At 37.3% G+C, this 22532-nt stretch overlaps 1 protein-coding gene across 2 annotated transcripts in view; it reads left to right on the top strand.

Moving 5' to 3' along the window:
* The window catches only part of LOC107099195 (Kv channel-interacting protein 4-like), a 201721-nt gene that overhangs the window by 14318 nt on the left and 164871 nt on the right, over positions 1 to 22532 (top strand). The window contains exons 1-2 of one of the 2 annotated variants that reach the window (XM_015397235.1): positions 2216 to 2333; positions 7532 to 7683. The exons of the other annotated variant lie outside the window; for it this stretch is intronic. Of the exons in view, the coding sequence (XP_015252721.1) occupies positions 7545 to 7683 (139 nt within the window). The 5' untranslated portion in view covers positions 2216 to 2333; positions 7532 to 7544. Of the gene's footprint in view, positions 1 to 2215; positions 2334 to 7531; positions 7684 to 22532 lie in introns of those variants that run through there. 2 annotated transcript variants of the gene reach the window in all.

Raw genomic sequence — 22532 nt, 5'->3', positions numbered from 1 at the left:
CTTCATCCTGAGAGGCTCTCTAGAAATACACTGCTTGGTTCAAATGAATCCTTTTGTTTTAATGTTTGTTTTTCATCCTTTAAATTACACTACATTATTTATGGTTCTAAACAGTCAACTGTAGAAACTGAAGTTAGGTATTCCTCTGGGACCCTTTTAAAGAGATAAAGGTAAAAAAAGAAATATAAAACTTGCTGTGTGGCATTACTTTTATGTGTTGCTTCTGTAAAGTTCTGGCATTGTACATTTCTAGCCTCAATACCTTAGAGTTTTCCTTTTAACAATACAAGCTGCTGTTTCAACCAGCATAGAAGATGTGTCAGATTCTTTTCTTCCATCACCCCTGTGGTTTAGGTGTAAAGATGGCTAGAGCTTAGGTATAGAACAGAAACAATTCAATTTCCCATGAGCCGTCTGATTTGATTTTAAGATAAACCTTGTAGGTGGGTCTGTGTTAGAGAGGCAGTGGAAAACTATGGAGGAGATCCACAGCTTTACTCCTATGTCTCTTACTCAAACCACACAACACCTTAAGGGCTGCAGTTCTCTGCTAATGCATGTGGATTATATTTCAATATTTCTTTATTGGGAAGCTTGAGCAGAACATGATCAAATTTGAGATGATGACTTGTGATAAAAGCTCCACCTCACTTCCACATTCGTAGTCAATTTGAGTCTGCTTGAAATGGGTGATGTGGTGATGTGATGTGACCTGAATAGGAGAGTTTCAGATAAAGGTGAGGACTCTGACTTCATGACTTGACTCAAAACTTTGATTTAATGACTTTAGACCTAACTTGGTTATCGGTAAACATTCGTGACTCGACTTTGGCTTGAGTTTCTTTACTTGAAATGTCTTGATACTCTCAATGGGTTAGGAGGTTTATCCATGCTGGCAACAAGCAAATAGTAGGGTAAACTCTGAGCAAGCTGGCAGTACATTGTAGGACTGAAAGCATTTATTGGCCATAACTGTGTGCCATCTCAAGATTAAATGACGGCTTCATTTATTCATGCAAAAAATAACTAAAAAAAGGTAAATTCCTCATCCTTGAATACATTAAAGCTATAGTGGAAGATTTTCGCAAATTTTTGTAAAGTCCTGCCCTCTTCTCTTAAAAAAACAAAATGCACCTGCACAACCCTGTATCTGCTCCTGAGAGGAAACGCCTATTAAACATATGCGAGGGCATGCACAAACCCATTTCTCCTCGTGCACGCTCTGTTTAAAAGTTGCTGTTTGCATTGTTCACACAAGCTTACTTTCCAAAAGATTTGCAATTTTTTCCACTATGTCAGACTCACCACCTGGTAAGTGAAAATGGGGACGAGCACGTAGGACGGCCTTACGTAAACATATCACCAGAATGATTGGCATTAAGGAGGACCACTTATTTAGATGATCCAATTGGAAAAAGAACATCCTCGACTAAACCTTTAACAGATGGGTGATATACATGACTAATAAAGAATAACCCTAACACAGGCAACAACAGTTAGTAGCTGCATGCAGGTGAGTGCCCAAACTTTTGGTGGAGTAGAGACTTTATAGCATGTCAGGTTAATGTTTTCTCTCTTTAAGTGAGCCACAAAGCCAAATTACCTCACGCAATTCTGGAAATGCAGCTTGTAGACGCATGATCTAGCGCATGAAATCCCATGAGTCTGAAGTTAAATTGCAACAGCTTATTTTCTTTTCAATAGTTCATCTCCATAAATGTATTTTGTATTATGTCTTCAATACAGGGGCTAGGACCAGTTGTTCAGTGGCACTGGCCCCTGTTTACCCCCATCTAGAGCCACCCATGGTCTCTCTCTTCCCCATCAGACCAATACTTTTAAATGCTCAAATGTTAAAATGCAAACTTAGAGGTGATTAAACCTTTTTTCTACTACAGCTTCTAAACTCTGGGGTGTATTAGTTAAATTCTGTCCCCACCATCTATTTTCTACCCATTATGCACATTGTGGACTTTACCTGGTGAAAAGGGGGTCTATTCCTTTAAAAATATGGTGGTTCTTTGTACAGGCTCTCAATTATTGATATGCATACAGGACCAATTTTATGAAAATAAATGTCATACAATTGACTGTTTCACCGCTTATTCCACACTCTAACTTGAAACATCAATGTCCTTTAGGTAGACTCTCCCTCTCTCTCCCTTTCATTGACATCGTTCCACTGTGCAGCCCCCACTCTCCTCCTCTTCCTCCTCCCATCTGCTTTACACTCTGTTGATCAGCTCAGGATAGGGAAAATACTCGTGTGAAACCTGAGGATCACTTGCAGACCTAAAGAAGCAGAAGGAGCACACACTCTAGTATACCTCAAGGTAAGGTTACGCCTGAAGGAACAGTTAACAGTTTCTGGATCAAAATTTCTTTACATTAAATGACACTCATCCCTGATGTGAAGGAACCAAACAAAGCTCTGCAGTTAGAGCAGCTGAGTAATCAGTGAGGTTTGCCTTTAACTTCTGTTGCTGTAATGAGACCTTCAGGGTGTGCTGCATTCATGGCTTATCTGAGGCTGGGTATCATTTGATCGTGTTTTATTTAGTAATGTTTTATGCCAGTTTTTGTTTGTTGTTTTCTATTTGATTGCATGACATGATGTTTTTAAAGCAGATGTGGAGAATCTTGCTTGCGTTATTTACCTCTTCAAACCCAAGAAAAAAGCAGCTGTTAAGTAATAATATACCTTCTTGAAACTACAGCCAAGTACACAAGATGATTATCTTTTCAAAAGGACTTTACTGAAATGTGCTGTTTATTATTAGGCATGTGCATTACTGAAACATTTCAAATTAACATGCGTCTCAAAAGCAGCACTTCTAGTTTAGGAGACAGTAACACAAGATTTTGTCTTATTTTGGGAAGCCAAGAGTTGTTGTTTTCATAAATAGGGTAAGTTTTACAAATTACTTGTTATGCTTATCTAATTTTAAAGCGGAACTGTTGTCAAAAAAAACAATGACAATACTCTTTTTGTGCATTTTCACACTGAGTTTTACGGTATCTCTGTTTAGTATATAGTTAGCCTCTTAGGGCCCTGTCACACCTTGCTTATTTAGACAGCGTATGCCCAACGCAGAATCTCCTAAATATGCTGAACTTTCTATTTATTTTTTCAATTTTGGGCATATACCTAGCATATTCATAACAAGACAAGAGCGTATGTCCAACAACAGCCTAACTCATATGCATAACATACGGCAGCGTAATGCCCATGAAGTTATGCACATGCCAGTGTCCTGAGGGTGGCAGCGATGCGCCTGGAGGTGCCCTGCCTGCATAAAAGAAATACATTTGATTGCAGTATTAACATAGCTGCTGTTTATCGACCACTAAAAAAAACAGGATTAATAAAAAGAAAAAGAAGGTTTGCAGTTGCAGCAGATTTGGCGTCATGTCTTCTAGGAAGTTTGTTGGTCATGGCCGTGGGCTTAAAAGCAGGGAGGATCCATCACACTCACCTTCACGCTCACTCTGTGATGGGAATGAAGTCTGGAGGAGAACTGACAGTGTCCTCTTGTGAAACTCCTTTCATACCAAGACGCTGCCTATACACGATTATACAGTAGCAGTAATTTAGAAACATGTTCAGTGGTAATCTGGTAAACGTCAAATGCATTGATATACGTTGGAGATAAGTTCTTGATAAGTAATGCACACGTTACTCATAGGTTTTGGATAAGTTAGACACCACAAGTTATTAGTAACTAACACTTGATGTATGTCAATGATCAGATAACTTACCTGTAATTTATGCCCTTTGTATCATATCCTGGCATACATTGGGAAATTTTACAAAAGTACCCATAACTTATCCAATTTATACCAGAATTTTTGTCAGATTTTTCGTATGTCAGGCATATGCTGATCTAAATCGTTATGGTGTGACAGGGGCTTTCAGGCTTACGTTAGTAGGGAATGTTATTTAAAAATCTTGATATGAGCCATTGACTCCTTTAAAAATTTATAATAGTCCCATAGGTGGTGGAATAAAAAAAGAGTAACACCAAAAATTATAAACTATGCACTAACTTTAGTGATAGCAGCTCACAGCTAGCATGTTGGGGTATTGGTTCTGCATTGCTTACAAATGAGCAGGAGCGCTGGAGGACTGAGTACATGTGGTACTAATCCCTTTTGTGTTTTAACAGTAAGAACCAAGCTCTAATGAATCATAAACTTTGTATCATGGGAAATAAAAGTGTACGGACAAAAATTAGATAGAGACTGCACACCAAGGGTATATTTCCAGATATAAAAAATTTACATTTAGTTGAAAGAAATGTACTAGATGGAAAATAAAAACCCATACAACTTGGTGATTTAAAAAAAAAGAGCAAAAATGTTTGTGAATCTCTGTAAATTAAAAACACAAAGGTTACAAAAAAAATGGAAAAACAATCCATTCAACAAAAAGGATGTGTCTCAGTGGAAAGAGCTGATATCATGCAGTCCTAAAGTTATACGTTCTATTTCACTATTTGAGCTATTAGTTTAAAGTCTACCAGCTGCTTGGAGGAAGGATCTGTGCTAATGCTCCTTAGTGCACCACAAATGCAGCAGGGATAGAACAATACATCAGCTGGCCGATACTTTGAGCCACTGGCTCAAGAAAGAAACAGCAAGCCATGCTGCTTCCTCTATTATCTATCCGTTGTTAAAGGAGTCGTCACTCAGAAATCAGACCATTTTCAGTAAAAATGTCTGCATTGTTTTAGAGCGATTGTTAAAACCTGCCAGACAATCTGTAGTGTTAGATGGGATTTTTTTTGCCCCGTTTGGGCTCTTTATTCTAACCAATAAAGACCACAAGGATTCCACAGACATTTTGGTCCTCCTTGCTTTACGTCATTCGTGAAGGATAAAAACATTAGCCTGACATGCTATAGAGTCTCTACCAAAAGTTGTTATTCTAACAATCTGGCACACACCTGCATGCAATTGCTAACTGTTGTTACCTGTGTAACTTTTATCTGTTTTGTAGGCCAGGGGTAGGTAACGTTGGTCGCCTGCCACTGCCCTACAGCTTTTGCATGCATCCCTGCTCCAAAGCACCTGAAACAACAGGCTGGATTACCTCCTTTAGCAGAGGCCTGAGTGTTCAGTTTCACAACGGCTGTTATCAATTAGTTCAATCAATTTTAACTAGGTCTACTCAGAGTTAAAAGTGTGCGGAACAAGTTTGAAAAGCTGTTATCAGTGGAGCACCGATTGACGAGTCACCATGACAACAGGCAACAGGAAGTGCCTATTTCATCCCACTGGAACTAGAGATTTTTATGCAGAAATGCAAAAAATAAAATCAAAAAGAAGAATGTGTTTAAAAGAGAAACGGCGCTACAGCTACAAAGGAGAGGAAAGGGGCGAAGGTGAAGATTGTTGCTTGAGTTAATGCGCAAGTTTTTATGAAGTGGGCTATGGCAGGCCGTCTTTACATTTACTAAAAGCACTCCTCTCTGTGGTTCCATTTGTAGATCACTAAAATAACATTCTTCCTGATCAAAATCACACTCCTAGACCTAACTGTGATAAGATATTTTCTAAACTACATTTTTGTAGCAGAAACTGAATTTTAGAAAGTAAACAAAATAAAAAATTATCCTAGTAAGAATTAATTTTTATGTATCTAAAATGTTCACACATTTTAATTGGCCGTTCTGACATCAGCTTGACTGAAAATTTATTTGATATCTGAAAAACATTTTTTCATAGTTAAAATAATACAAATGCTGACCATTAATATTAGGAATGTGGAGATCTGAAATTAATTTATAGACATCAGAATGTTTATTTTAGATGTGGAAAATGTCATTTTGTTTGAAATGGTCATTTAGACAAAGTGTTTTTTTTTTTTTTTTTCAGGAATACATATTCAGTAAATTTACTACTATCAAAATGGCGTGCCATAGGAGTTGTTACCTTGAAAATATTACAGGCAGAAGGTGAAAATAAAGTCTTAAAACCATATAGAACCTGTGGATCAGCTAATCCGTCCCACCTCAAGTTGCTTCGGTCTTCTTTTACACAGTAACAGTTGTTTGCAGACGCGCTTCGAACGTTATTATCCTAATGAATGAACGTTAAAAGCGGTTATCAGTCCACAGAATGGCTTCAGATTGTGCCAGTAGGCTTATTAGGTTATCATCAAGTGAATCCTAATACCACCCCTAAAGTAATTCATTTCCCCCCTTAGAATTAATGAATCTATCATGTACTGTAAATATAACTATATAAAAAAAAATTATCCACATCTGGCTCATATTAAACAAATCAAAAAACAAGTAATGTAATTCCCTTTCAACTGAGTTGTAGAATCCCCTCCCTATACATATTTAATTCTCTGTGTAAAAAGTGCTGATCATTCTTTAATAAGATCCTCTTCAAACGGACATACAGTGTTTGTTTTTAAAACCTAATGTGTGTAACGGAAGTAGCGAATAATATATTTCTTTTTAATTCACAAAACTACCACAAACATTTTACTAAATAAGGAAATAAAACGACATGATTGGCTGTAAGGAGAGCGGAGACAGGACGCTCCAAGTTTACTGAAGAAAACCAGCTCCCGACCAGGTTAGCTCTGGGGAGGATGTTAATACAGCGACTGAAACAGAGGTTGAGGAAACTGTTTGTGAACCTGAAAAGTCAGTTTCCCTGTTTTCAGGTTTAGACAACTTAGAGTTTTTGGTAAACCTGCTTTGTGAAATGGACAGATGGTCATTAACTATTTGTTTTAGGTGTGTTGAAGCAATGTTAAGTGAACCATGGCTAGCTCCTAATGTCCCTAACACTAGATGAACTTGCATATACACAAGGCAAATTGTAAAATACCCCCTTGCAAGAATAAATGGTGTATGAAATGGGGTCAGAAGGAGCTCCATTTAAAAAAAATGTATGCTAAAAATGACTAAACCTCATTTTAAAGATGTTTTCCAAATGATTAATGTAAAATACTAGGTTATGACTCCATTAATGTTTAATTTGCTACTATTTTATTTAATTTCAGACTTAACATTAGTTATGGCTGGATCATTTTTAAGCATTTAGTGGTGCTTTGCAAAACAGACTTAATTTTGATCAAAATTAGATTAGATTCATAGTAGATTAGATGAGCTTTATTGAACTCACAACAGAGAAATTCACTCGTCACATATTGGCATAGAAGTTACAGAAGGTGCAAACAAGGAGGAAAAGGTGCATTAAGAATAAGCAATATATATACAGTATATCAAGATAAATAGGATTAAGGTGCAAGTGTACATGTATTGCACACAATGGGAAAAAAAAAAAGAAAAATATGTACAATCCGGATGGCTTATATACAGGTGGAGAAATATATATACAGGTGGAGAAATATATTAGGCCTTTATAATAATACACTGTCTTACTTTGAAGATTTGAAGCGGTCATCTGATAGATCCATACCCAGTAAATCCCTTCCAGATAGTTTGTTTAAACTTTTGTAGGTATTACTTTCACAGCAGTATATTTCCCTTTTTCCCCACTGATACATTAGTGAGCTGTGAAGCATGTGTTCACCAACAAAGGGAACCCAATGGAGGGAGGACCTGCAGCACATTCGTAAAAGCCACGGCTTCTCCAAGAAAGTTCTACTTAACTGTTGGTTGGTGCGCCGCATCGTCACCTGGGCCTCTCCAAACCCTAAAGGTAAAGGAGCAACAAACCAATTCAGATAACCACTTAGATACTGACAATCCTGATGTAAGAGAAGGAAAACTTGTGTGGTATTTAATATCCTTTTCTGCTTATATAATTTACAGTAATGAGAATAGAAGCAAAAATATTGACACTATATAGGTATCTTTGTGATAAATGTCAAATATTTTAAACAGTTATTCATTTTAATCACAGCAATTGTAACCTGAAATAACAGTGTTACAACCTTCTACTGATTAGCCTTATTTGATCTTATGACCATGAGGGATTATTTGACCAGTTGGTAGTGCTACTAACAACTCCTTAACTTAAACTTTAATCAGTACTGATATCTTTTTAAGAAAAAATGAAGCCTTTCTCTTTTATAGGCAAAAGCATTTCCCACTGTAGCACTGTTTTTAGATCAAAAATACATTGAATGACTGATCTGTATCAATCTTTGATTTGTATTTCAGCTCAGAAAATGTGATGCCTACCTCATATATAATATGATTATTGTTTGTAAATTTGTATGAAAACATATAATTCTAGTTTTTACTCCAGGGCTGAAATATGCATTACTTTTTCCAAGTAATAAATCCATATTTATTTCCCTTCAAGAAATTGCAATAATTCTTTACTTCATAAAGCTGGTTGTAAGCATAATCAGGGGGAAAATAATAAAAATGGGCACTTTTTGTCTTCATCAATCTACTTACTTTTTTGGTTTACTGTGAATGTCGGCGTCATTTCTGACATTACCATAAAACATGAAGACAGATGCTCTCCCGTTCAGGTGTGTCTTGTCAGTTTTGATAAATGACTTGAGCGTGAATATAATTTAACATGCTAATAGTCTGTGATGAATATCACTGCAGGGATTCCAAAAACACATCTGTTATTTTTTTCCCTCCTCCTGCAGAGAGAGAACAAACACCTACAAACTTGTTTTCCTGAATAACTTTGATTATTTTTGTTTAATTCTGATTTACCTTGTTTCAACAGTACAGGTGCAGTATTTTTACCCCATGCTCATGACTATTATTGCTTTACATAAACTTTATTTCTATAGCCATAGCTGAGAAGTTGGTCAAATCTATGCCTCATTTTAGGCACATGTAGCTGCAGCTGCACTTAGGTGTTTCTGTTAGCTGGTATTAGATTTTTTTCTTAGAAATGTATTCAGCCAGTAAGCTGCTTTTCTTTGACTTTTTTATGCTGTTGTGTTTGTAGGCATCTGACAAAAGAATAGATAATAGAGAAAGGAATAAGAAAATTAAATTTTATGTGACAGACCAACATATAGAGGAAGGGAAGGAAGGAAATTATACTAGAAAATATATTATAATAACTTATAATGTGGGGTATGTGTATTATTTATTCTCCAGGTGCACAGTATTTATATTGTTAAAACACTTTACATTACAGTATTTCATTTGTTTATTTTTTAACTCTTCACTATTATGTTATTTTTATTTTTTCTATCATCTTTTTGCTGCTATAAACACCAGAATTTCCCCATTGAGGGACAAATAAGGGATTTTCTATTCTATTTTTTTTCCTAATCTATGTACTGATATTCAACTGCCTTTACTCTGATACCCTTAATTCAAATTTGGTCAAACTTCCTGCCTTCAATAATTTACTCAGAAATAATCCAATCAGAAAGTAGAGTCTACCTTCATCTAATTTAATCTAAAAATAAATCCAGCCTTTTGGTAAAGGACTGAGATGTTTGTTAGAGAACTTTATAGAACTCCAATGAAGAACTGTGGCAAGACTTGAAAATATTCACTATTTCTCACAAAGTTGGAGCGATTACAGGAAAAGGTGAAACTGAAGAAGTTCTGCAAACTGTTGATTTTGGGGGGAGAAAAGAACACTTTAATTCCCTGTTTGTAGAAATTAATGAAACATTTCAGAAGCATTTATATTTTCAACTTTACAGTGAGACCATATTTAAAATTGCCATGAAAGATTTAAAGGGGTCATAGAATGAGGGTATTTGGTGCTGGTCCTTAAGGTCTCTGAATAGTGTGTGTAACATTGGTTGGGCTGGAAATGGCTTATTTTGTGTTCTATAAGCCCTAATGCAAGCCTGGTTAAAAGCCCTAGAATAAAACAACAGGTTTTCTTCCTTTTATGGTTTACTCATGAATATTTAGATGAGCTGTGCGGTGATTGGTTGGTTTACAATGAGCGAAGCTGCTGAGCAAAGACTCATCATAGCAACAAGCACTCACTCACTGAAACATCAAATTGTTGATATGGTAGGGTGACTAGACATCCTCTTTTTTTCCCCAGACATGTCCTACTGTACTTTTAATACCTAAAAAAATGTCCGGGGGAGCCTTTCAAAATTGTCCGGGATTTTTGTCGACTACACTGCAGCACGTAGTCGAAACACTCCGGGCACTTGTACCGAGTGCTCCAGGGCTGGTTCAGGAAGCCCGGTGGACGGGGGCAGGGAGCCAACGAGGGATGGCCGCGTTACCGACTCGGTAACGGTAGCTGGACACTGGCGGCCCTGTGCTTCCCCCCGCCTGCCTTACCGGCCGACCTCCTCCGGCTGAGGACAGGCGACTCATGGCTCTCTGCTGTGGTCCGGTCCCCCCCAACTCTAACCCACTGAACTATCGTTATTTATCTATGACAATGTAAACTCGGCTTTGCATTCTATGACACCTTAAAGGGGTTGAAAATATTACCTTTAAAGAAAGCGTTTTTTTTCACTCAACTTTCTTTTTCTTTTCTAGAACTTCTACTGTAGTGACATATTTCTAGGTTGCACCTGTCATGACTCAGAACAGAGGACCCAGTATGCGAGGCAAGACAGACAGTGGGATTTTTCAAAAAACAATAATAAAATGAGTGGGTCTTCAGAAGCAGCGGCTAGGGCGTCTATGGCAGCAATGTCTATCGGAGAAAAACAACGGTTAGTGACCACGATAATCTGATGAAGGATGATTATGATTGTGTGAGTAGCTAACCTAGTTTAATGGTTAAGCCTGTGTCAACAAGATGCGGCGGGCACCCCCTAGACCAGGCATCCCCAAACTCAGTCCTTGAGGGCCGCTGTCCTGCAGGTTTTAGAGGTTTCCTTGTTCCAGCACAGCTGATTTTAATTGAAAGCTGATTAACAGGCTTCAGCTCTACTGCAATCATGATAATCAGCTGTGCTAAAGCAAGGAAACCTCTAAAACCTGCAGGACAGCGGCCCTCGAGGACAGAGTTTGGGGATGCCTGCCCTAGATTGTCCTAAACGCTGAAGCCCCAGAGAATGGAGAAAAACAGGAGTCCAAAGCCAGGTCAGGCAAACATTTCAGAACTGGAACAGGCAGGCTCAGAGGTCCAGGAGTCCAAAGAGAGTTCAGGCAACCGTTCAGACAAGAACAGGCAGGCTCAGAGGTTGACAGGAAGAACAGATCAGAATCAGGAAATCAGAAACACTAAGGAACACTAAAAACCCTCTCACCACTGCATGAGAGAATGGGATAATCTGGCCCTGATAACTGGTTGCAAGCACCTTAAATAGAGGCAAGAGCAGGTGAATCAGATGAGCAGTGATTAGAAATCATGCAGAGTTGTACATGTGAATGAAATTAATAATTAAGGCTTTCATCAGTGCCAAGATCATGTCAGCACCTCAACATTTTCCTGTTTGTTCACATAACATAATGGGTTTCTTATCTCTCTTCATCAAGTGGCATCTTATATTATGATCCCTCATGCCGCTCAAAATAGACTTTCTTCATTGGAAGTAGTAGCCTCTGGATGCTTAGTCTCCAGAGCAAGATCATGCTTAATAGAGCATCAAGAAATAAACCAACCCCATGTTGTTTTATTACTCTTGAAAAAGAGATTTAATGACACTGCTGCGTCTTTGTTGCAAGATAGCCTAAGGCAAGTAATATATTGAGTTAAAAACCCGACTAATTATGTTTTTTTTATGCACTCACTACAATGACTCTTTATTTATAATGCGGTTCAGTTCAGTAACAATAACAGTTCAGTACACAAGCATGCCCATGCATACATACCACAGGAATTTAATTCCAGGTGTTCACAGATGCACGATAATGCTAGATGCAGCTACATATATATATACGTAAATATCACCTTGCATGATAATGTGTAATCAACATAGGTTTTGCCTTGCACACACATGGACATCTAAAGGATACCCACTGCTCTTGAAGCTATTTTTTATTTTATTTTCTTTACTTTGGTTTGTATGTTTTTTGTTCTGTTCTTTTTGCTGCTATGATCACATAAGTTCTTCTCATCGCATACAGGTTTGGAAGCAGACTTCTAGGAGTTAATGTGTATCTCCTATGTTGTCTATTTTTGCTGTTCTATTTGATTTTCTCTTTTTATGCACTCTTTCCTTTCTCTCTCTTTTTCTCTCTCTCCTGAGTTCTTATCCCATCTTTCTCACCTCCTTTTCCCTCTCCGTTGTATTAGATTTTGCTCCCCAAATAATTTTCAATTTAGTTTCATATACAAGTACCAAGTGGAACCTTATGGCAACGGTCATAACGGTCTGCCTGTAAACACCAAATCTGTTGAGCTATCATTTAGCACTGAGACATCAATCCCCAGAGCTATATTTGCAAAACTGGACGGGGACCTGGTGAAGGTCCCTGTGATATTGCGGTTTAACAGAAAATTGTCCCCGCCTTATAGGAAAAACAAGTACACACACAAAAGGCCTTATGGGATCCAAGAAAGTTCAAAAAATGCTATGACCATCTCCTAAATAGGGTTAAGATACAGGTTACCACCAGCACAGAGCTTGTTCACTAATGGCAGCAGGCATGTGTAGAGGTTCTGCATCCAAGTAGGGCAGAAACTGGTTGCTGACATGATGCAAAGACATGCAGAAAAGAAGCAAATAAAGCAAAAAATCTGCTAGAGTTTCAGTAAACTAAAATGTTTAGGGATTTACATGTCTCTTTAACATGGCCTTGTGATGTATCACAAGGTAAAAATGACAAATGAAAAGCTCAGAGATGAAAAAAAAAATCTTAATTTTATGTCTGAAAAGCTTTCAGCATCTTAAATACATACTGTAAAGTCTTAATAGTCATATAGTCTGCACAAAGCAATCAAACAAAAAACCCGAAAGCTTTGAAAAACTTTCCTAGTGAAAATGCAAAAGTCTAAATATTTCTAATTTAGAAAAAACATTTTTTTAGTAAAAGTCTGACAAATTTTCATTACATGAAATTAAATGTGTATATATAAGATAAATATCTGAGAAAGATACAATAATTATGAAATGCATAAACCCTGTGAGGAAAGAAAAAAATCAGTTTGAAAGTCGCTGACATCTGCGATGGAGACACATTTACGCTCATAACCATAAATACCAGGAGATGGCAGCAGAGGACATGTAATTTTCCTGTACATTTATCCAGAGGTGAACGTGAGCAAAATGTACTAATTTAGAAGGGAACACAGCGTAACTCTTGTACTATTCTTTTTTTTATTTTTGCTGCATAAGATAAAAGCAGAACTCGAATCTCTCTGGGTATGCGCTCTATCTGAGCGTATGACTGTGGACCAAATATCAATATCCTTTCTCTGCAACAGAATTAAATTCACCAGCCCTGCAGGATGAGACCCACTCCAAAATCATAAAAGTCATTCCAACAGTCTGGTTGTGAAACTGCCATAAATTTTCCACATCTCTGCACTGCACCAGTAACTCAGTAACTCTAAATGCTCCCCCTGTTGCAGTGAATAGTGATCCAGCACAAATTTCAAATATGAAGATCAGGAGATGCAAATGAGGATGCTATTCTGCATTATTTTAAGCCTGGGCATCCACAGCACAAAGCTATTAGTTTTGGTTCATGTTATTTTATAGTAGCCCTTTATGGAGCATTTAACGTAGCAAAACATTGTTTAATTAACAGGATTGATTTTCATAGGACTCTGACCTTACAATTCATTTGATATTGCATCTTATTCCCCTTTGTAGCTTGTTCACCTTGCAGACACAGTTGTCAGAATTGGACTGATCCATACAATGCTTAAGACATGCAGGATTTGACACACTGTTGTGGAGATAGTATGTGCAGAGGGTAGTAGAGTATGTAGCTGTATGCTGCAGAGTATGCTCACCTTGAAGCTGCCGCTGAGGGTCGTGTCCTTCAGAGAGGAGGGGAAATTGATTTATTTCTGCCTCAACCAATTTAAGGCTAATGAAGCCACATGAGAAAGTACATTTACATCTTATTTCTTCATTTTGGTACTATTCAGAAAAGCTGTAGATAACGTACGGTCTCATCTAGAAGTTAAACATCGGTTGCTTCAATGACCCTCGATCCTTGTGAGATAATGCTGCTTTTTGTAGAACCTATAAGCTATCATTAAGAGACTCCTGGGGAGTATGTCCTTGATGAGGCTAATTATGCCCAGAGATAACAGTGGGAGAGACCACAAACCATTTAAAACCAAATCTCTGCCTGCAGCGAAGGAACATTTTTCCCTTTCAATCTGTTTTTCCTGCTCCGTCAAGAGCCCAGGACTCTGTAGAACCAAGGTGGAAATGAAAAGAGTCAATGAGGGATTAGGGGAGAAGTCAAGGCAGCATGCAGCCTCTTAGTTTGGAATTGAGGGAGGGGGGGGTCTGGGGATTGCAGCAATGTACACATGTAGGGCTGCTGTCATTCTTATGTTGTTAAAAATACATTTAGGGAAAGGATGGAATGGATCCAGAGGTGATCATTTTCCCTGCCATTTGTCTTATTGTCCTGGCTACTAGTAATAGCCAGTGATGAGATGTTTCAAGCTGTTTGCATCTTATAGTTGTAGAGATGCAAAATATATCCAATTCCTGTTTTCACGTTTGTAATTTTAGCTGCATTAACTTGGACGAACTTCTTACCAATTTTTGGAAAATTCCTCACTCCCTGTGAAGTTTACAAATATAACTTTTACATGGGTGTTATCCCCTAACATGTAAATAAGTTTCTTCATCCCAACCCAACTTTCCAGGCAGCCAGCCATTATGATTGCTGTTTAAGTCCTAGAGAAAAACTGCATTTCTCTGCAATGTGGCACCTTTTCCTAGAAACTCTATCTCAGTGGCTGCCTTCTACCTACACCTTTGGTAATTGGTTCTATTTTTCCCCCCGTGTCACTTTCCTGTTCTGTAATATAATCAGGGGCCTATGTCAGTATGAATATGCTTCTTACTTTGGATGTGCAAAGTGTACAGACCTCTGTAAACACAAAAGCTGTTTCTGATTGGAAAAAGCCCCTCAAAAGATTCCTCCTTAAATGTGAGATTTAGTAGACTTCTAAACTTAAATACAGAATTATTGGTGGTCAAAGCTGAATTATTTGTATACGTATTTGTAATAATTTATAATTTAACTTCCAATTAAAAAATCTGTTTAATTAAAGAAACAGTAGGGTTACAACCTGCTGCCTTCTCCACTGTGTTTAACCTGTTTCATGGTGTTTATTTTTTTTTTATGCAAACTTGCATTTTTAAACTGTTCAAATTAAGTTGAGGAGAATTGTGGGAAATAATTATGCATTCTCCCTCAATGTTTGGATTGAATTAGACTTCAGCGAAATTGATGGTTGTTTAACCCCAGGAAGACCAAAAGCTATAACTAATAAATAGTATTATAACACTTCTGCCACAAAGGTACCATAGCTGATTTGCAAAGGGAAGTTATTGCATTAAAAATCAGAAATATAATTAAATAAATGATCATAATGTTATTCATTACATCAGCATTATTAGGTATTTATTATTGCACAATGGCATTCTTATTCTGATTTTATTTGTAACTTTTTAGAGAGAAACCATTGCTCTCAAGATTGATGCTTTTAATACAATAGCTTTTTAAATGACCAACATTTTCTGAAGCTAAACCCCAGGTAATTCAAGGAGCACTTTCAACAATGTCACACACGAGTGAACCCACCCATTATTTGCCACAGCAGCTGTTACCTTCATGTCTCTGTTGATAAATGGGGATTAGCAGCTAACATCCAGGGATTATCAGGGAATGGGCAACCTCAGCAAATAATTTGATTTGTATAGCACCCTAAGTGGCCTGCTGACAGACAAAAACACTCACACTTCATCCTGTTAGAATTTAGAAACCGAGATGCTGCTCGTTTCAACGTGCAGACAGTCCACTGGCTGTAATCAATACGGATCTTTTTTTTTTTTTTGTGTCCTGGTAATTTGAGGAGCTTACTGTGTGCATCATTAAAGATGCATTTCTTGCCACACGCAGTTCATTTTGCACAAACTTGGTTTTGTTTAGCTCAAAGAGTGGGTAATTAGTGCCTTGTCAGTTACTAGCTTATCTAATTAGCCCTTAAACTTCAATTAAAAATTGAGATGTCATAATTATAAACGTGACTCTGGTTACCTGCTGTCAGTTTAAATAATAAATTGACTAAATAGTTGGAATAAAAAATTTAACATTTTATTATAGTTTACTATGACTTAAAAATTGTTGTAATTCATAACAGCAAAACAAGTAAAATTAAATGTATAGATGTTTTTTCTTTTTTTTTTGTTGTTGTTTGAGGATTGTTAGAATTCAGCTCCCCTCAGGTGTTACTATGTAGTTCTTACTATTGTCTCAATTAAAGCAGCCATGTTAGTTCTCTTCCAGTCTTAAATATCTAAAGACCTACTTTCAATTGTGACCAGATGTTCTGTTCCTGCTGCAGAAAAGTATTCCCAGACCATCAGTTTAAGTTCATGTGCAGTGTTTTTTGCCATTCAATGATTTTTATAGCTTTGTATGTGAGCTTTGTTAGATTATTAGAGGATTTATGTAAAAAAAAACTAGTTGGACTGCATTTTATTTTACCTTTCTTTTATCTTACTTTTTGTTTGATTTAATACATCCATTTTACGCTGCCTCTGAATGTTTTTTAATAGCTGTCTAACAATTTCATAGAGCCAAAGCGAAATTTATATAGATTAAAAATAAATGTCAAGTGGAACAAACTATTACTTTGAAAAAAAACATTCTCATTGAGAAATTAATCCTTTGGATGGAGCCGAAGAAACTCTTATAAGACGAAGAAGTTGTAGATCTATTTAAAGATTGCAACAATCTAGGGAAGCTGGTACAAAGCTGAATCTCATTAATCAACTGCTTCTGCATAACTTGCAGGCGACTTTCTTTTCCCTTATTTCTACAGGTAAGGAAGTCTTTTGGTGGTAACCTACTTCAGTCAACTGTTTGGAACGCCGTCCTGGGCCATTTAAAAATAGACCCTTCTGATTGGTCCCAGGCGCAGTGAATCCATGTATGCTTTTGCCTGCTGCAGGGCGAAAATGACTTTCCTCTCTCTGTATCAACTAGCTGTAAAACACCTGTCCTCACTGTGGTCTGATATATTTCCCCTGCTTTGGTCTGGCACCAAATCCCCATCCTAACCCGATAGGGTTTATAATAAGGAGTGATGTATTTAATGTGCAGCATGACTGATGAGTCTCCTCAGCAAATAGTAATTAAGTATATCAGGGTGAGGGTTAGGTGATCTCCTCCAAATATCGAGTGACTGTGATGCAGGGTACAATTACAAGCTGAATCACACCCACAAGTTAAGCTAAGCATATATGATCACATGATTAATGGTGTTTTCAGTTACAGCTCATTTATTTTTACATCCATGTTTATTTTTGTTTCACTACTTGTTTAGAACGTGCAACATGCAAGCTAGTTAGCATCAGAAAATACTTGGTTATGTTGTGATTCTGTGGCAACTGGCCAACATAGATCGCGTGTTAGAGCTATCCTATCTGCTTGTGTTGAAGTCAGTTGGTATTGTTGCTTAAATGGGTTGGGTTTGTCATTTCGGGGAGATATTCCTTAGAATGGATATTTAAAGAAGGCTCCATAGGCCAACAGCCGGATATGATAAATCGTTTCATTTGTGGTTCAATTTGATTTCTTGGTCTGTTTGTTTTGCAGCCTTCAGATGGTTTTTGTTCTTGTTCATCTCAGACTTTGACCATGAAGTCTTTCTTGGTGCCCCCCCCTAGCAATTCCCCCTTTTCTGCTACTCAAAATGACAGATGTAAGTGTTCATTGAGAGGATTCAGTTTCAAAATGGTTTCCTCCCTTTAAGATTATCAATGTATGCATTTAACTGCTTTTAAGTTTAGATTTTTAGATAACTGGCTCTAGATTTTTACAAAAGGGAAAGTATTTCATATTGAGACACTATATAAGATTTTACTGAAAAATATATTTTATTTGTGCCTTTACAACTTAACAACCTTCAATGAACAAACTGATACCTCACTAGTTCAGAGGCGATGCATCTATAAGCATCTAGCCTATTTTCCTGAATTTACTTTGTGCAGTTTCCCCATGCTTTTCTGCAGAAGTAACATCAAGCACATCCATGTTAAATGCCATAGACCTAGCAAACAATCAAATCATTGTATTCAAGACGGATTTTGTGGATACTTAGAAGTGACCTGCATCCAGCTCAACTCAGACACCAATGTTAACTCCACAAAGGTGAAAAAGGTAAAAAATAAAATAAAGTTAAAAAAAAACATTGTCAAGCATGAGCGTGAGTTACGGGTATGAGCAGAAGAGTGCTGCAGCTCTGTGTTTTGGGCACATGTGGCAGCATCATTAGAAAACTCTATAATGCCTCTTAATGCTAAACAAACTTTAAAACAGCCATGTCCAATGTCGGTCCTCCTGGCCGCTGTCCTGCAGAGTTTAGAGGTTTCCCTGCTCCCTTTCATTGATGGCTGATTACCAGGATTTTGCTGAGCTGGCATCATCAGAATCAGCTGTGCTAAAGCAGGGAAACCTCTAAAACCTGCGGAAAAGCAGCCCTTGAGGACTGAGTTTGGGCATGCCTGCATTAAAAGGATGATGAGATTGTTTTGTATTTATAAAGTACCACTGATAATTAATCATGCATATGATTTCAATTATAAACACAGCTTTGACAGCAGTTAGTCGGCTTTTGTAGAATTCATAAAATGATTTTAGTGTCTGTTAAAAAACCTAGGTCAGTCAGTTTTACTAAGCTTCATCCATCCATTCATCCTTACCTGCATATCCCATCAGGGTCGTGGTGGTGCCTATCTCCGGCGGTCTGGGCGAGAGGACGGGTACGAACTGGACAGGTTGCCAGTCTGTTGCAGGACAACACAGAGACACACATGCACAAAAAACACTCACAACCAAGGACAATATTTAGAAACAGATTAACCTATCTGTGGGAGTACCCAGAGAGAACCCATGCATGGTAGAACATGCAAACTCCATGCCAAAAGATCCTGGGCTGGGAATAGAACCCAGAACCTTCTTGCTGCAGGGCAACGGTGCTATGCACTGCACCACGAAGCAGCCGCATACATAATCATTTAGAGTTAAAACAATAAACACCTTTTTTTTATGCCAGTCTATACTCTGCCACTACCGTCGAGATGACAATTTAAGCCCAGTGAGAAGAGTTTGATCCTCTCATTGCCACGTTGACCGCTGTAAATGGGAAACATTTGAGGCGATACAGAATACAGAGAAAAGGATAACTTATAGGAGGACATTTGAGACAATAGAAGAGATGAGAGAAAAAGGTAGAGTAAATGGGAGGAGTGGGCGGATTGGATAATGAAAGAACAGACAATGTAAGTGAGACAGATGGCTGAAGGTGGATGCTCTGTCCAAAATGAGACAGGAAAGTGAAATTCTAAAGGGAAAAACTGGCAGGCTAAGAGTAAAACATGGTGGTCTAAGCAGCACAGTAGTTTCCGCCATTGTTATTTAAACATTGATGACTATAAAGCAGTGGGAACATCAGTAAAGGATGTGTATATACATGGACCCAAGGGGGTTGTATTGGGGGGGAAATGTTAGGACGATTCTAAGGAGACTTGACGGGGGGCAAAAGAAGAAGAAAGATTTGTCCCACTATATTTTTCCAATATAAAAAGACAATCAAGCAGTAAAATAAATAATCTTCATGTTCTCCCTCATTTTTTAGCAGTAAACAGTGAAACAAAGCAGAATATATTTACATCCCACCTCCCGTGAAATTACAATAAATTGTTTGTTCCTCAGCTCCTGCAACGCATCAGGCATCCCGTCTGTCACCCGCAGTTTGCTTGTACCGGGGCTTAAATGCCACGTGCACATCATTTGACACAATGATAACGAAGGAAACAAATTAACAAGAAAATGTATAATTAAGCAGCAGTGTGGGGAAAAGTGGCTTAAAAAATGCAGCACCCCCAAGTCTGGGTTTCAAAAAGGAACGTAATGGAAAGAGGAGAGAGAGAGAAGGCCTCCAATACTGTGACTGTCTGAGTTCTTGCCCCCCTCTCATTTTTTTCAGAAAGGTTTCTTAACTTAGTTCAAATTAACATTAGCTTATTAACCTGTTGAGTAAAATAAGATCTGCTGGACACAGCCACTTAGTTAATCTCCCTCAATGTTGGAGGGGAATCTCATTAATGATGCCGCCCAGCTGGGTTTATCATTTTGTTGTTTTCCATTTTTACTTTTCAAGAAAAAATAAACCTTGATTTAGGCTCATTAAATCAGCATTTAATGAGCCTATTGTGTGTCTTTGTGTTAAAATAATAACTATAAAAGGAAATGGGCTCAAGTTGTTTATACTATATCCTGGACAGCTGGAGCGCATTGGGTAGCCTCTGCAACCTGTATTAAAATCGGTGTCAATATTAAAACAGTTTAGTTTGATATTTATATTCCGATTCACCATTAAAAGACATCTATAAATCTTGATCATTCTCATGAGCAGCCTGAAGCTGCCACAACAAAAATACATGTTTTGTCATTTCACGTACAGATGAATGAAAAATAATTTCTCAGGGCCAGCATAAAGATAATTTGCCCTTTAATAAATTATAGTAAAACTTAAACAAAATATATTTTCACCATCTTTAACCTATTTTTCAATCATGTGTACATAGATACAGCTGTGTTTTTTGTTTTAAATAAGCTGTTGTTATTTTGATAGGATGTAAATGTAAAGTTTTAAGTTAATGTATATTTAACTTTTTTTCTGTAGAAATTTTAAAATAAGAATAACACTTAAGGTACACTTCAGTGCATCTAAATAGCAGAGTTCAAGCTTGGGTTATTTTATTTTTAGTTTTTTTGTGTGGGGGTGGCAAATTCCTGCATGGACCTTAATGATTGCGATTTTATCAGTCCAGATGCAGTCAATAAAGTAAAATATTCCATGGAGACTTAAATTATTCTTTTTAAAACGAAGTGAAGCAGCTACACTACGACCCCATTTTAAATAGGAGCACATTAGTTTTAAATAGTCTGTTGTGATATATTACATTCCTAATTTATTCAGAAATTCTTAACCTGTACAAATGCTAAATGTATTACATCTTATTTAACATACAAGAACAGCAAGCTGCTGAAACTTTGCAAGTAAGGCAAAATGGAAAATATATTTTTCCCTTTCCAGAGAAACTATTAATCTCTGCAAGATGATGCAATACTGTTGTTAAGTGGTCCTGTCTGAAGTCTGGAGACGGACCACCAACCTGGCAAATTCAACCCCTCGACATATATTTAGTTGAAAAAAAAAAAGTTTAACTTTCCATTCTGTTTGGCTTCAATGTAATTCATTTTATTTTAATAGACGGTGGAAAAAGGCTTTTTAAAATAATGCAATGACACAATACTGCCAAAAGTTGCTGCATATTTCTGATTTGGTTACATTATTAATGATGCATATTTTAGACTTTTGGAAGTTTTTATTTGATAGCTTGATAGTTGTTGAAGTTCTTATTGTTTTTCATCTTGGTGTGAAACATCTGTCTCTATAACATCACTTCTGTTGCTGTTAACCATCAATATGGTATAGGACTGTGTTGCTAGTGGATAAATAATGGATACAAGACTTTTATTATCAGGTTACTTTATGCTGTTTGTTTTTCTTTTTGGTGTTGAGAAACTTTATGGATACATTTTTTAGACTAGTTCACTTAATTTAGAAACACAGAATATGCTTTTATGATAGATCAACTGCATCAAATATTGCTACATTGGCTTTTATCCTGGCTTCTAAGACAAACTAAAAGAGTTAAAAGGCTTTGTGAGCTGTAGGCTAAACCCCACTGATGACCTGTTTGTAGATGCCAAATTATATTTTTGGAATATTTTTAGCATATTTCTTCTATTTTAAAGAATCACTTTTATCTCGATGGCCGCAAATCATGTCCTGTAAATCATTAATCTATTGGTGATTTGAAACTTACTCTGATATTCATCCACCATAGATCAAACAGTCTTTTAGTGTGAAAAAAGGCTGTATATTTTGAAGCTATAAGTGGTTAAAAGGCTAGTGTCTTATAGCTCACAGGATACTCTAGTTTTTGGCTGCATTCTGCAAAATTAATTAGGCACCTTGTAACTTTTTTCGTCACATTCCATTCATCCATTGATCCATCTATTTTCTGTCATGCTTATCCCTTCTGGGGTCACGAGAAATTCTGGTGCCTATCTCCAGCTGTCAATGGGCAAGAGGCGGGGTACACCCTCGACAGGTCGCCAGTCTATCACAGGGCAACACAGAGACAAAGTAGACAAATTAGAAACCAATTAACCTAACAGTCATGTTTTTGGACTGTGGGAGGAAGCAGGAGTACCTGGAGAGAACCCATGCATGCTCAGGGAGAGCATGCAAACTCCATATTTTATAAAACACCTCAAAAGTTTGTTATTTTTTCATTTTTAAGGCTTAATGAGAGCAGTGGGCTTTAGGCTGCACTGCAAGGCTTTAAACCTGGGGGTGAACGGAGATCAAAGACATTCTAGGCTCATTCGTGAGCTTATATATTCCCAAAAACT

Source organism: Cyprinodon variegatus, unplaced genomic scaffold, assembly GCF_000732505.1.
Source record: "Cyprinodon variegatus isolate N-32 unplaced genomic scaffold, C_variegatus-1.0 Scaffold845, whole genome shotgun sequence".
NCBI classification, from domain to species: Eukaryota; Metazoa; Chordata; class Actinopteri; order Cyprinodontiformes; family Cyprinodontidae; genus Cyprinodon; species Cyprinodon variegatus.
The sequence above is the reverse complement of the archived record's forward strand: the minus strand, read 5'-3'. Positions and strand labels throughout refer to the sequence as shown.